This window comes from Chlorocebus sabaeus, chromosome 2, assembly GCF_047675955.1.
Source record: "Chlorocebus sabaeus isolate Y175 chromosome 2, mChlSab1.0.hap1, whole genome shotgun sequence".
Taxonomy (NCBI): domain Eukaryota; kingdom Metazoa; phylum Chordata; class Mammalia; order Primates; family Cercopithecidae; genus Chlorocebus; species Chlorocebus sabaeus.
In genome coordinates, this window is record NC_132905.1 from 37,109,085 (window position 1) to 37,123,502 (window position 14,418).

Below are 14,418 nucleotides of genomic sequence, written 5' to 3' on the forward strand. Positions count from 1 at the left end.
ACCTTAGGAGATGTGGATGAAACATTTAATATGTCTTGGTTGGTTTGACTCCCATTATCAGTAGATAATGGGGCTAAAGTTGGTAACTGGACCATATGCTTTCCACCTATCAACTTTTGTGGTAATCGAATGTGAAATCTGGGAAGCATCGCATTTTCCAGAATTCTGCACTAGAAACTCAGTAGTTTCACTCTGCTTCTTGTGTTGTGGCAAACTTTGGTTCCCATCCTTCAGGGAGCACGTTTACTTTTTTGATATCCCAGGATTCAAATGGAAAAAAAAAAAAAAAAGAGAGAGATAAAAGGCAGTGGGGAAAAGAATAGCTTAGTGCAGAAAAGGGAAACTTCTTTACTCTTCCTGAAGCCCCACAAGGTCACATCCTCTTCATCTGGCTATTTCATGTAAAATCCAGGTGGTAAAGACAGAAGACATATGTTACGCCTGTGTCTTTTTATTTCTCTGTTTCTGCCAGTCAGATAGTATAAAAATTTATATCAGGCAGCAAAGAGTGGATGGGAATAAAAGCACAAAATGGAGAAGAGCCTTTTTGAAATTTTGTAAAATTTTTCTGTTCACTCAAACAGAAATAAGCAGACTTGGCAAAAATTTCAATGATAAAATGATGAGTACCTTATAGTTATAATCATTATGTACAATGATAAGATTAAAGTAAACACAAAATACTTTTATGATAAAAATGGTGACATTTAACCTTAATCAAGTGAAAAAATCAGGAAAAAAGTTATTTTTATTGAATAAAATAATAACAATTATTATTCATATTACTTTTATTAAAGGTCAAAGAAGGAAATAATACAAACAAAAGTGAAAAAATACCAGTATCAGAAAATCTATGTGATCGCACAGCTGCTGCTGACAGATTACCCCAACAAAGAAAGACTGGGGAAATGGATCCTCAGCAGTTTCCCAAGAAGCTGAAGGAAGAGCGTGATAGGTAAGCCTAGGACACGGATTTTTTTTTCTTTCTCTTTTTCTTTTTTTGATGGAGTTTCTCTCTTCTTTCCCAAGCTGGAGTACAATGGTGTGATCTCGGCTCACTGCAACCTCTGCCTCCCAAGTTCAAGCAACTCTGCTGCCTCAGCCTCCCTAGTAGCTGGGATTACAGGCATGTGCCTCCATGCCTGGCTAATTTTTTATATTTTTAGTAGAACTGGGGTTTCACCCTGTTAGCCAGGCTGGTCTCGAACTCCTGACCTCAGATATTCTGCCCACCTCGGCCTCCCAGAATGCTGGGTTTACAGGAGTGAGCCACCGTGCCTGGCTGCCTATAGCAGTATTTAACAGGAGGTAATTGTCATTGTGCTATAAACTAATGCAAACTTGGACTAATATTCCTTATGATTAACAAGTTTTATATTTTTACCAGGGATATTTAGTCCTCCCTGGTAATCAGAAAAATGCAAATTAACATAAAATAAGATATATTTTTAAAAGTCATGCTGATATTTAAAAAGTAATTACCAGTGTTGGCGTATGTGAGGAAAAACGCATTCTCGTACATCGTTGGTATATGAAATTGGTAAATTATTTCCGAAGGGCAACTTAGTGCTTTGTATCAAAAATTCAAATAACCTGACATCCCTTTAACTCAACAACTCCATTTCTGGGACTAGATTTCACAGGAAAACATAACTTGTGTAAACATACACACACTTATTAAGGACATTAATTATATATTACACATAATGAACAATAGGTTAATAAATATATAAAATCTATGTAATAACAAGGTGAATTGAAAGTATTTAGAAAGTAATATAAAAAATATGGGGTAACAGATGTTAGACTCTTTAGCCTAGTTTTGGCTGACAGTCATCTGCAGATATAGTTTGTATGAGGGACAGCTGAAGGTGCCATCTTACTCTGTCAATCATTTGGAGAGGTACCTGCAATATTTCATAAAGATGAAAATTTATTTCTAGTGAACTTATACACTTGTCAATAAATAGTAACTTTAAAAATGTAGTTGATCGTAAACAATCTTTTCTGATAAGGGAGTAATTATGATCGTGTGATTTAAAAAGGTAACTTTGAACTTGTAACTTTACTGAATAATCTCCAGTATCCTTTTTTATAATATATACTAGAGTGACTAGTAACAGAAACTTTAGCGGAATATCCTTTCCTTACTACTTTTCAAGTATATGCATTCTTTTGAAGATGTTGAAGTGAGAAATTAAATATCTGAGAGCTGCAAAGGAAAAATAATCCAGAACATGGAAGTTTTATTAGGATGATAAACAACGTCTGCAGAGGTAGATAACAAGATGAGCTCTTTATTTTTTAACAAAATGCATTTTAAGAGAAATGTCTTTATCTGCAGATGCACCTTAAAACAGGAAAATGAAGAAAAAATAAATGTTAATATGCTGTACAAAAAAAATAGAGAAGAATTAGAAAGGAAAGAGAAACAACAAAAGAAAGAAGTTGAAGCAAAACAACATGAACCGACTGTTCAGTCACTAGAGATCAAACCAAAAACTGCAAGAAATACTCCAAATCAGGTAAATCAATCTTTGGTAAAAATTCTATATTTTAAACATTATGTATCAATTTTACTTGATTTAATATCCACTTGATTTAATATATACTATAATAGGTCTAAAACAAATCAGAAGTGTTATCTCACTTTTAAAAATGAATGGTGACACTTACAGGTACAATTATTAATATTTATTATAAGTCTTGGCATCCACATAGGATATTATTTTATTACCAAGTGCTTTTGCAAACAATAACATGCCATAATGTATACTTAGTGATAACCTATTGATAAAAATGTTGTTCCCAGTAAAATTGTTCCTTGTACTTCCCTATTTCATATTGATTACTGTACCTAAAATAAAATAAAGAAGAAACAGAAATTATTGCAATCACAAATAATCTCATGATATTCTAAGAAGAGCTCTATAAATTTTATCTTATTTACCGTTGGTGTTTTAAAATACAAATTTTATTTTGTATTGATATAATTATACCACAGAAGTAACTGTGATCTGTTGGAGAACTAGAAATAGACTCAGAAGGCCTGGGGAAAATCCTGTAGCTTGCTTATATTTTTAACCTTTCTTTTTCAAAATTACAGTAACTAGAGGAGTTCATCAATGAATGTATATAGGAGTGACTAGTATAATGTCTAGATTTATGATTTAGTAAATGTAATTCTTAGAACTGACTATAGAAGTGTTAAAAGAGTCAAATTGCAATAGAATATTATCTGGGAAACAGAACTGTAATAACTTTGGGAAATTTTATCTGTCCAAATACGTGTGAACTAAGGTTCTTACTATAGGGTGGTGTAAGGGTTAGATATCAAAGTGTAAATGCATTTTTTGATATATTTTAATTTAGTCAAATTTGTTAATGCTTTAATTTATGCTTTTGGGTTTGTTGTAATTCAGGCAAAGCCTTTTCCAATTCTGATATTCTTACAAATTCTCTGGTGTGCATGTGTGCGTGTGTGTGTGTTTACTTTTATAAATTCATTGACTTTAAATAAATTTCTGAACTTTTTGGAATTTATGCTCTACAAGGTTCAAAGTTTTGCTTCAACTTTTTCTCCTGTTGGATATCCACTGACAGTAAACTTTTTAGTGTACGGTTGTGCAGGTTATTCTTTAGCTTCAGAGGTAATCATGATATGTTATTATATGGAGTACTAGCTAAAACTGTCTTTTATTTTATTTAGGATTTTCATACTCATGAAGAAACGGAAGATCTGATGGATGAAAAATGCATTTTGAAGAGAGATATGGCTATACTCAGGCAGGAAATACTCACAATGAAAAATGACGACTTGGAAAAAGAAAATGAATATCTTAAGGAGATTAAAATTGTTGAAGAAAGATGTGCTGCCCTTGAAAAGCGTATAAAACTCACTGAGGAAAGAGCAAAAACAGCATTCCAGGATCCACAAGAGTTGAATGATCTCAAAGCTGAGAATAAAAGGCTCAATTCCGAACTGCTGAAGGAAAAAGAAAGCAAGGCAAGACTGGAAGCTGAAATTGAATCTTATCAGTCTGGACTGGCTGCTGTTATAAGTAAGCATAGTGAAAGTGTGAAAACAGAAAGAAACCTAAAACTTGCTTTACAGAACACACAAGACATTTCTGTGCAAGAAAAAATGAGTTCTGATATCTCCGAAGTTGAAGATAAGAATGAGTGTCTCACTGAACAACTTTCTCAAATGCGAATTAAATTCAATACCTTAAAAGATAAGTTCCGTAAGACAAGAGATACTCTCAGAACAAAGTCATTGGCTTTCGAAACTCTACAAAACGACCTAAGCCAAGCCCAGCAGCAAATAAAGGAAATGAAAGAGAGGTATCAAAATGCAGAAGCTAAAGTGAGTAATTCCACTGGAGAGTGGAACTGTGTGGAAGAAAGGAGATGTCAACTCCAGCGTGAAAATCTGGGGCTTGAACAGCTACTAGATGATGTTCATCAGAAAGAGGATCATAAAGAGATAGTAATTAAGATCCAAAGAGGTTCTATTGAGAGTGGAAAGAAAGACCTCCTGCTCGAAGAGAAAAATAAGAAGCTAATGAATGACTGTGATCATTTAAAAGAAAGTCTCTTTCGATATGAGAGAGAGAAAGCAGAAAGAGTAGTAAGTATCAAGGAAGAGAAATATTTTCAAACTTCTAGAAAGAAAATTTAAACATTTGGTTCTGGATACATGTTGAACCTAGTTGAATATAAAAATCAATAGATGAAAAGTGTGTTTACCATATTGTATAATTCCATTTACGTGAAGCATCCAAAAAAGAGAAACGTATAGGGACATAAAGTAGATTAATGTTTGCGAAGGGCTGGGGCTGGAAGCTGGTAATGACTGCTAAAGGGCGTGAGGGATCTTGTAGTGATGGAAATGCTCTAAAGTTGGATTGTAGAGATGGCTGCACAACTTAGTAAATGTACTAAAACTCGTTTAACTTAAGTTAAAACAGATATAGTATGTAAATGATATTTCAACAAAGCTGTTTTAATAAGAAAACAAAAAAGGCAAAATGTGTTTACTCCATCAGCTTAGAAATATACCTTGTTTCTAGGAAATAAAAGGTAGAGGTGAGAGATGATTTACTTTGAGAAAAGACATTGTGTCACCTGCAAAATTGTATTAGGCACAGAGTTATATTTTCAGGTAGATAGTCCTGTACTGGTTAAATAATAATTTTAATGTCTTTATGTTGCCACATGTTAAGACCATGATGAAGGTATAAATGGAAATGTTTACACCTGAAATGAGTCTTTTCAAATTACAATTTAATTAAGTGATTTTCTTTGACACTTAATTCTAGATTTCCCAGATGAACTGCAGTACATTGCTGTGTCTTGTCATACCTTGCTTTAAGTAGCTTTTAATATATTTTAGTTGGTATAGCTTTGTTATTATTCATATTAACAAATCTGAAAATACATCAAATTACATATTTTTATGACCACAAAATGTTTTAAGGGCACCTACTTGTTATAAAATTATAATTTAGGATATGTGGTAAATTTTAGCAAAACCGTATTTGGTTTAGTCTTCCCACTGGTATTTAGAGTTTACTTTGAATATTTTTATTAATAATTATCTCATAATTTTTATTTCAAAGCTCAATGACTATCATTTGAATATAACTTTGTCCAGTACAAAGATACTATAGCTGCCTGTGATTTGTGAGTTAGGCATTAGATCCCCATTTTCAAATGAAAGAGGGGTGGCAGGCTTCACATACAGTGGGAATGGAGTAATTACAGAGGGAGTTGTAGGAGCTTGAAGTCAGAGAGGGAGGTAGAGGCCTGTTTACGTAGGGCCTCAAAGGTCATTGGAATTTTACTTTTATTCTGAGATAGGAATCTGTTAGAAGGATTTGAACAGGTGATTGAATATGTTAGGAACTTTGAGGTTGAGTTGAGCTTCTAAGATGATTGAATGGTGGGATGAGTCTGTTGCGTAAGTAAGAATACGAATTAGGCAGGAAGATAACACATTCTGCATTCCTCACTGAATTCAGTAATAAATAAAAGTGTGTACATGTGATGAAAAGAAGGTGAATTAATGTGTGTGGTGATAATTTTCAAAGTAGGTACGTTAGAGTTCAATAGTATTAACATAATTTAATAATAAGGCAATTAATAAAATCAGTAACAAAAATATTTTATCAGGTGGTTGTGAGACAACTTCAACGAGAAGTAGCTGATTCCCTTAAAAAATTAACTATGTTAGAGTCTCCACTGGAAGGTACATCACGTTGTCACATTAATTTGGATGAGACACAGGCCTCAAAGAAGAAATTATTTCAAGTGGAAAGTCAAGTATGTATGAAATTTAACATGTCGACAGTTATTCTGCAGCTGATTGAATTATATAACATGTTTTAGGATACTAATTTTGGCAGAAGCTTTTGTGTTTTAATTATAATTAATTATTTCCGTTTTACTATGTTTATAATGTACTTTTCTTTTATATTGTGACTTTCATTCTACCATTTTGAAAAACCATTATATACCTTTTCTCTTGCAACACATGCCCTTGGAAAGGTTGAGAATTATACATCATTCCTCACAGAAAATTGACTTTTCTCCTGTTAAACAGTATTTGTAAGTAATTTTTGTGTTGCTCTGATGAGGCACGCCAGATTAAATCAGAGGAGAATGTTTAATGGAATGTTCCAGAAAATTATCTTATTTCTTCACTTTTGTGAATGAACACAGAATCTGTGTCTATTTATTTCACAGATTCTAGATTAACTTGTACAGAAAGGCCACTATACTATTCTTTGAAATGTACTATTTTAGGTTAATTTACAAACTATTTGAAAAGTTAGGCATTTTCTTTATCTTTTATTTAAAATATACTATAAAACTGTAGAAATATTTAGATTTGATATAGTATGTACATCAAAAATTGAGATAAAATTATCTTGGTCCTGCCATTGGATTTTAAAAACAGTTTCACTGATATAATTCACATATCAGACGGTTCAACCATTTAAAATGTGCAACTCAGTATTATTAGTATATTCACAGCATTTTCATCACCCTGAAAAGCAACCCCACATCTCCCAAGCATGACTGCAACCTTCCTCCATGTCTCTTCACCTACCCCTGTTATAGGCAACCACCATCTACTTTTGTCTCCACAGGTTGGCCTGTTCTGTGTATTTCATATATATAGAGTTATACAATCTGTAGTCCTTTGTGACTGGCTTTTTCACTTAGCATAATATTTTCAGAAGTCATGCACGTTTTGGCACACATTGGTAGTTTATTTCTTCTTATAGTTAAATGATATTCTATTGCATGACTATACTGGTTTTCCATTCATTCGTCAGTTGATGGATCTTTAGGTTCGTTTCCACTTTTTAGCGATTATGAAAAATGCTGCTGCGAACATTCACTTACAGGTTATTATGTGGACATGTGTTTTTATTTTCCTGCCATTGAACTTTATCCTCAGAGTTAACTGGGCAGATTTCAGCACTTGTCTTGCTCATGCTATCCTTTCTGCCTTTTCAGTTTCTGTTCATCTAGCCTCATTCATCAGACCTGGCAGACGATTTTTTGTTTCATGAAGCTTTCTATGACTGTTCTGACTCTCATTGACCTTATGTGTTAGCAATTGTTGTCTAGTCTGTGCAGAAAAACTTAGTCCTTAATTTTACATGGCTTTTTTATGGTAGATAATTTTGTCTCATTATAAATGTGCTTAATTGGGGAATAATATATAATATGTATGCCACCTATCCTTGCATAAATTGAAAACATTTTAGCTTAGAAGATTTTAGCATACAATGAAGTACTTTATACCATACCAATTATTTCTTCTTTGAGACTTTGACACAGTAAGGTTTATATTCTAAATGTATTTTTAGCAATTAAATATCAAATCTAAACCAATGAGTCTAATAGAGGAGAATCGTTGAAATCCATGTTTATGTTTTTCTCACTATGAAAAGGAATCTAAATTGGCCTTTTTTCACTCCGCAGCCAGAACTGTATTTCTGGACTGCTACCAGTTTGTCAGCTGACCAGTTCTGGCTGCAGCTTGTCTGAGGAACGATAGCACAGCCCCTCAATCTGAGTGCTCAGCAGACGGCTTGTGAAGGCAGCACCACAGCAACAGTTGCTCAGAGGGAACTGATTCAGGAACCTCGATTTAGCAATAGAGCCTAGGGTTTTCCAGCTCAGTGTCTTTAGCCTGTCTCTGCTGGTCATGTCAGTTACGTACTATTCATTCCAGGAGGCGCTATTTACATGGTAGTACATACATAGTCATTGCCTACTGAGTCATACAGATAGAAAAGTCAGTTATAAATTTTATGCCCCCCATTTGCTGCAGCTCTCAGTGGTGAGAAGAATGATTGAGCGCTGCTATAGGAGACTAGTTCCATTGGCATGCCGCCTGCCTAACATACACAATTTTGTTAAGATATACAGATAGAATTATTATACCAATAGCAAATATTTTATGTAGCTCACTATGTTCCACGTACTCTTCTAAGGGCTTCAAGTTAGTCCCCACTTAAACACCTGGTTGGGGGAGGTGACTCATGCCAATAATCCTAGCATTTTAGAAGGCTGAGGCAGGAGGATCGCTTGAGCCCAGGAGTTTAAGACCAGCCAGAGCAATATAGTGAGACCCTGTCTCAAAAAAAAAAAAAATTTAAACACTTACTGAGGCATGGTGGTGCATGCCTGTAGTCCCAGCTACAATGGGAGGCTGTGGTAGGAGGGTCACTTGAACTTGGAATATTGGGACTGCAGTGAGTGGTGATCAAGCCTCTGCACTCCAGCCTGGGTAACAGAGCGAGACTCTGTCTCATAAGTAAAACGTTCTGTATAGATTCCCATAGAATTGAGTTAGACATCAGGCATAGAATTATTAGCCACTTGATGTCTGCCTTGAGTGTAAAACATGTAATAAGGGGCAGCTTTAAACCATCTCCATCAATACCCTCTAACTTCTCAAGAAGGTTCATATTTCATGAATTTCTAAGTGAGAGGCTACCTGGATTAAGACATTTGGTGGATACCATTTTGAGATGAGGAATCTCAATTGGGAAGCAGGAAGACCTCTACTTGACTGGAGCTGCCAATTATATAGTTGAGTGTCCCCCTGAAAGAAACTTTAGAACAAGACTTTCATCATGCCACATCTCTATGGAAAAGGAAATTCTTTAAAAGAAAACAAAGGCAAACAATTGATAATCTGATTCTCATGGGAAAGTTTTCATTATAAAAGAAAATGAGGACTGGGTGCCATGGTTCATGTCTGTAATCCCAACACTTTGGGAGGCTAAGGTGGGTGGGTTACCTGAGGTCAAGAGTTCAAAAACAGCCTGGCCAACATGGTGAAACCCTGTCTCTACTGAAAATAAAAAAATCAGCCAGGTGTGGTGGTGTGCACCTGTAGTCCCCAGCTGCTTGGGAGGCTGAGGCAGGAGAATCACTTGGACTCAGGAGGTGGAAGTTGCAGAAAGCCAAGATGGCACCACTGCACTCCAGCCTGGATGACACAGCGTGACTTCATGTCAACAAAAAATGAAAAACAAAGAAAAACAGTGTATAGTGGTCCAAAAAAGAAGAAAGGAAGAAAAAAAGGACAAAGTATACTGGTCAGTATCGTAACAGTGAGATAGTCCCTCTTTCAGATTAGAAAATAACAGTATACTCAAAGTAGCATCAATAAGAACCAATGTAAAATAGACAAGATTCACTATCTACAAAAGTCATCTCCACCAAGTAGCAACGTATGAGTGTGTGGTTGAGAATATGGTCTATAATATGTGTACTAGAAGGAAGAGGTCTCAAGAGAAAGGTCAGAGCTGGAAATGTAGATTAGGGAATCTAGGTCAAAGTTTTGAGGTTTTTCAGAGTCCCAAGAGAATTTAAAAAGTGAAATAGCCTCCGGGTGTGGTGTCTCATGCCTGTAATCGCAGCACTTTGGGAGGCCAAGGCAGGCAGATCATGAGGTCAGGAGTTCAAGACCAGTCTAGCCAACATAGTGAAATCTCCTCTCTACTAAAAATACAAAAAATTAGCCAGGTATGGTAGCACATGCCTGTAATCCTAGCTACTAGGGAGGCTGAGGCAGGAGAATCACTTGAACCCAGGAGGTGGAGGCTGCAGTGAGCCGAGATCATGCCACTGCACTCCAGCCTGGGTGACAGTGGGAGAGTCCATCTCAAAACAAAAAACAAAAACTAAACAAAACAAAAACCAGAAAGGAGTAGAGCTGAACAACACAGGTTGCTGCATTTAGAAATGAATTGGGGTCAGAGGAGCACAGGGAGCGTTTGGTCACCGCTCGCAGTTGCTGCTGAGTAAAGCGGAGTAAAGTCCTTGACGACCCTTGGAGTTTTATTGGAATTATTAAAAATCAGATTTCAGTATAAAAAACACAATAAGTGATGAAAAATAGATTTCTGGATGAAACCATGTGTCATAGAGTCCAATGGAAGGGGAGAAACAGGGTAATAGAAAAACCACAAAAAGTAGACAAAGGTTGTGCTTTTGTTCATTATAGAAAAAATAAACTTTATTTAAAGAGAAGTGGTTAAGAGAAAGAGAAAAACTGAAATCTATGGGTGAATACTTAGAATGACAGTATTTAGCTCAGCCTGAAGACAGATGAGGATGAAAAATGTAACAGGAACTAGATAAGAGTTTTCTAAAAATCGTGTTAGTAAGACGTAATTTAAGAAAACTTGGAATATCTTAAATATTAATGACAATATTTCTAGAGTATCTTTAAAAACTAAATGTAAATATATAACTACTCTTTTTTTTTTTTTTTTTTTTTTTTACTAACCCTTAGTATTTTATGTGTAAAAACCCTCATTTGTAACAAAGACTGTTGGCAGTTTAAATTTCGGAAAAGATAACGATGAAAGTATGAATCATTTTTAGCAGTATTAAGAAAAGTGACTATTTTTGAAATCTGCCCTTCCTGGCATCAGGTTTATAAAATGCACTTTATACACCTGCCTAAATAAGTATTACTCATCCATTTATGAGAAATATATTTGAGATAAAAGAGGGTCTCTAGATTTTACAAAAATAATTTTAAACACTTTTTTTTAAGACTGAAGAAGAAAATGAAGAATTAAGAAAACTTTATGAGTTACTATCATCACTGAAATGTCATGCGAATCGAGAAAGAGAGAAAAATCATGAATTAGAACAAGAGGCAACTGGGTAAGTTTTTCATATTGTAGAACATGTTAACCATTTATTAATTGATTTAACTCTAATTTTACTTGACTAAAACCTAGATACAAATTCACGTTATGTCTGTATTTTCATAATTAAACGAATTCTATTTTGAAATCTATTTTACAAGCTCACAACACAACTTTATAGGCATCTGCGTCGTGGGGGCGGGAGTCAGCTGAGCTGCTGGGGCAAGGTGAAAGTTTTTTGGATGCCAAAATATTATACTTATTTTATTTTATTATTATTATTATTTTTTTGATGGGGGACAGAGTCTGGCTCTGTCTCCCAGGTTGGAGTGCAAAGGCCTGATCTCGGCTCACTGTAACCTATGCCTCCAAGCAATTCTCCTGCCTCAGTCTCCTGAGTTGCTGGGATTACAGGTGTGTGCCACCATGCCTGGCTGATTTTTGTATTTTTAGTAGAGACAGGGTTTTTCCAAGTTGGACAGGCTGGTCTCGAACTCCTGACCTCCCCACCGCAGCCTCCCAAAGTGACGTGAGCCACCGCCCCTGGCCACTTACTCTTTAATGATTTTGAAAACAATGACAAAGCCTTGGACATATAATGTCAACTACACTCTTCATTATCTAGCTTGAATTTTGATTTCTGAAGATATTTTTGCTGTGTGTGGTCATTTTTTCTTCCCTTTGTAGTATCCTCTGCTGCATTCAAATTCTTTAAAGACCTATTTGTGTCATTTTTTAACATCAAAATTTATCTTGATATGTAGCTTATATTTTGTTTCTGCTTCTTTCTTTTTCCTTTAGATATAAAACATATCGTGGAAGTTTACTTATTTTACACGGTACCTCCGTTGTATATATGAAGTATACATGTTATAAAACTTCTATTTTACATAAATAAATTTCCTATATATATAAAAATATATGTAAAACTTAAAGAAAAAGTAAAATGAGCATTCACGTTTTGATCACTTGTTTTTTTTTTTTTAATGGAATATGTCTTTGAAGCCCTGAACACAGCTACTTCTCTATTTATTTACTGAGCACTTAAGTTTGTTTTTGAATCTAATCGACATTTTTCTGACATTGCCTTTCTCTACATGGTTTTGTATCTCTTTCATTTTGTTGACATTATGTCAGCAAAGATCTCTAGATCTCTTCTTCAAAGTCTTTAAATCATCCCACATCTCTCTGCCCCTTTCCCTTTTTCTAAAACTGCCTGTTTCCTTTTTCTCCTCAACACAGATACTAAAGATATTTTCTTCTCTTTTTCTACATTGAATGATCCTTGATGCTTTTTGTGTGTACTTTTTTTTCTTCTTATAGACTGCAGTCAATGGGTATCAAAATGTATTTTTGTGTCTTTTTCAAACATATGTGTTTTACTTTTTTATCTTGGTTACTCACCTCTGGGTTATGGCTTATATTTAGTAATAGGTTATTTTACTTAGCATACCAACATGGATAGTTTATTTACAAGAATGGATATGAATATGAATAGTTTATTTACAAGAAGTGTAGTTAGGCCAGGTGTGGTGGCTCACACTTGTAATCCCAGCACTTTGGGAGACCAAGGTGGGTAGATCATTAGAGGTCAGGAGTTCAAGACCAGTCTGACCAGTGAAACCCCATCTCTGCTAAAAATACAAAATGAATCAGGTGTGGTAGTACACGGCTGTGATCCCAGTTACTTGGGAGGCTGAGACAGGTGAATCACTTGAATCTAGGAGGCAGAGGTTGCAGTGAGCCGAGATCACACCATTGCACATCGCCCTGGGCGACAAGAGTGAAATTCCATCTCAAAACAAAACAAAACAAAATGTATGGTTATAATATCACTTTACCTGCCATGCATGCCATACATTGTTCTTCATATTATTTATCTAAGATTGTAATTTCATATAGAATGCTTTCAAACTATGTTCAGTTGAAACTGAAAGGATCATAGTTTATAGATTTGTTTCTCTGATATGCCATAACATAACATCTTTTCAAACAATTATTAAATAGTTACTCTTAAAAATACTTGACTTTCTAACTATGTACATTTTTGCAGATATAAGAAACTCCTGGAAAGGACAATAAATATGTTACAAGTATTTGGAAATGAAGACTTTGGTTTCCATGGAGACTTAAAAACAGACAAACTGAAAATGGATATTCTGATTAAGAAGCTAAACCATAAGGTAATTTTTTTTTAAAAAATTATTTTATCTTAAGGTCTAGATTACCTGAGCAAGGCATGCAGGTTTGTTACATACGTAAACGTGTACCGTGCCATGGTGGTTTGCTGCACCTATCAATCCATCACCTAGATATTAAGCCCCGCAGGCATTAGCTATTGATCTTGATGCTCTCCCTCCTGACCCCAACAGGCCCCAGTGTTTGTTGTTTCCCTCCCCAAGTCCGTGTGTTCTCATTGTTCAGCTCCCACTTAAAAGTGAGAAGATGCAGTGTTTGGTTTTTTGTTCCTGCATTAGTTTGCAGACGATAACAGCTTCAAGTTCATCCATGTCCCTGCAAAGACCATGACCTCATTCGTTTGTATGGCTCCATAGTATTCCATGGTGTATATATACCACATTTTCTTTATCCCGTCTATCACTGATGGACATCTGGGTTGATTCCATGTCTTTACTGTTGTGAATGGTGCTGCAGTGAACATACAAATGCATGTATCTTTATAATAGAGTAATTTATATTCCAACATATGGTAATTTTAAATCGGTTTTGGGATTAAAAATCACATAATTTGGGAAAATATTAATAATGGAAAAACCCAAATTCTGCCAAAATATGTTGAGAAAATAGAGAATAAATATATCTTTTCAGATTTTAAATGCATCAGGCTCTTAGTTAATCTTCCCCAGAACTGGGAAGACCTAGAAGGGTAGAGATTGGGCTACATTAATGAGGGCCATTTCAATCTCTTGGCCCTGCAGCAGCCATTTCAAAATATGTCAAAAAATATATTTAGGGGTTAAATATTTTGATTTCCTTCAGCTGCTTCGCTCTGTGATGCTGGACCAGAATCGGGTTAGAAAGTGAGCCACATTATAAGAGTTAATAAAACCCATCTGATGAGATTTTATAGTTTGAAGCGTGTGATTCCCAGCCCCTTTGGATAGAAATTGGGGCCAAAGAAAACAAGGTCTTATTCCTCAATAGAAATCTCTCAGTGCTTTAAGCAGTGAAAGAAAGATTTTTCATTTAATTTTACTGACTTGAT

The 14,418-nt window shown here is 35.1% G+C and overlaps 2 protein-coding genes across 3 annotated transcripts in view; both read left to right on the forward strand.

Moving 5' to 3' along the window:
- LOC140709270 (putative ankyrin repeat domain-containing protein 20A2) overlaps positions 1–5,609 on the forward strand; it is a 42,077-nt gene extending 36,468 nt beyond the window's left edge. For both annotated transcript variants that reach the window (XM_073007643.1, XM_073007647.1), the window contains exons 12-14: positions 798–955; positions 2,345–2,525; positions 3,710–5,609. In XM_073007643.1, the coding sequence (XP_072863744.1) occupies positions 798–955; positions 2,345–2,525; positions 3,710–4,681 (1,311 nt within the window). In that variant the 3' untranslated portion in view covers positions 4,682–5,609. The remainder of the gene's footprint in view (positions 1–797; positions 956–2,344; positions 2,526–3,709) is intronic.
- Positions 5,610–13,265: 7,656 nt separating this feature from the next.
- LOC140709271 (ankyrin repeat domain-containing protein 18B-like) overlaps positions 13,266–14,418 on the forward strand; it is a 46,079-nt gene continuing 44,926 nt past the window's right edge. Inside the window, exon 1 of the mRNA XM_073007650.1 lies at positions 13,266–13,375. The gene's annotated coding sequence lies outside the window, so the exon portion shown is untranslated. The remainder of the gene's footprint in view (positions 13,376–14,418) is intronic.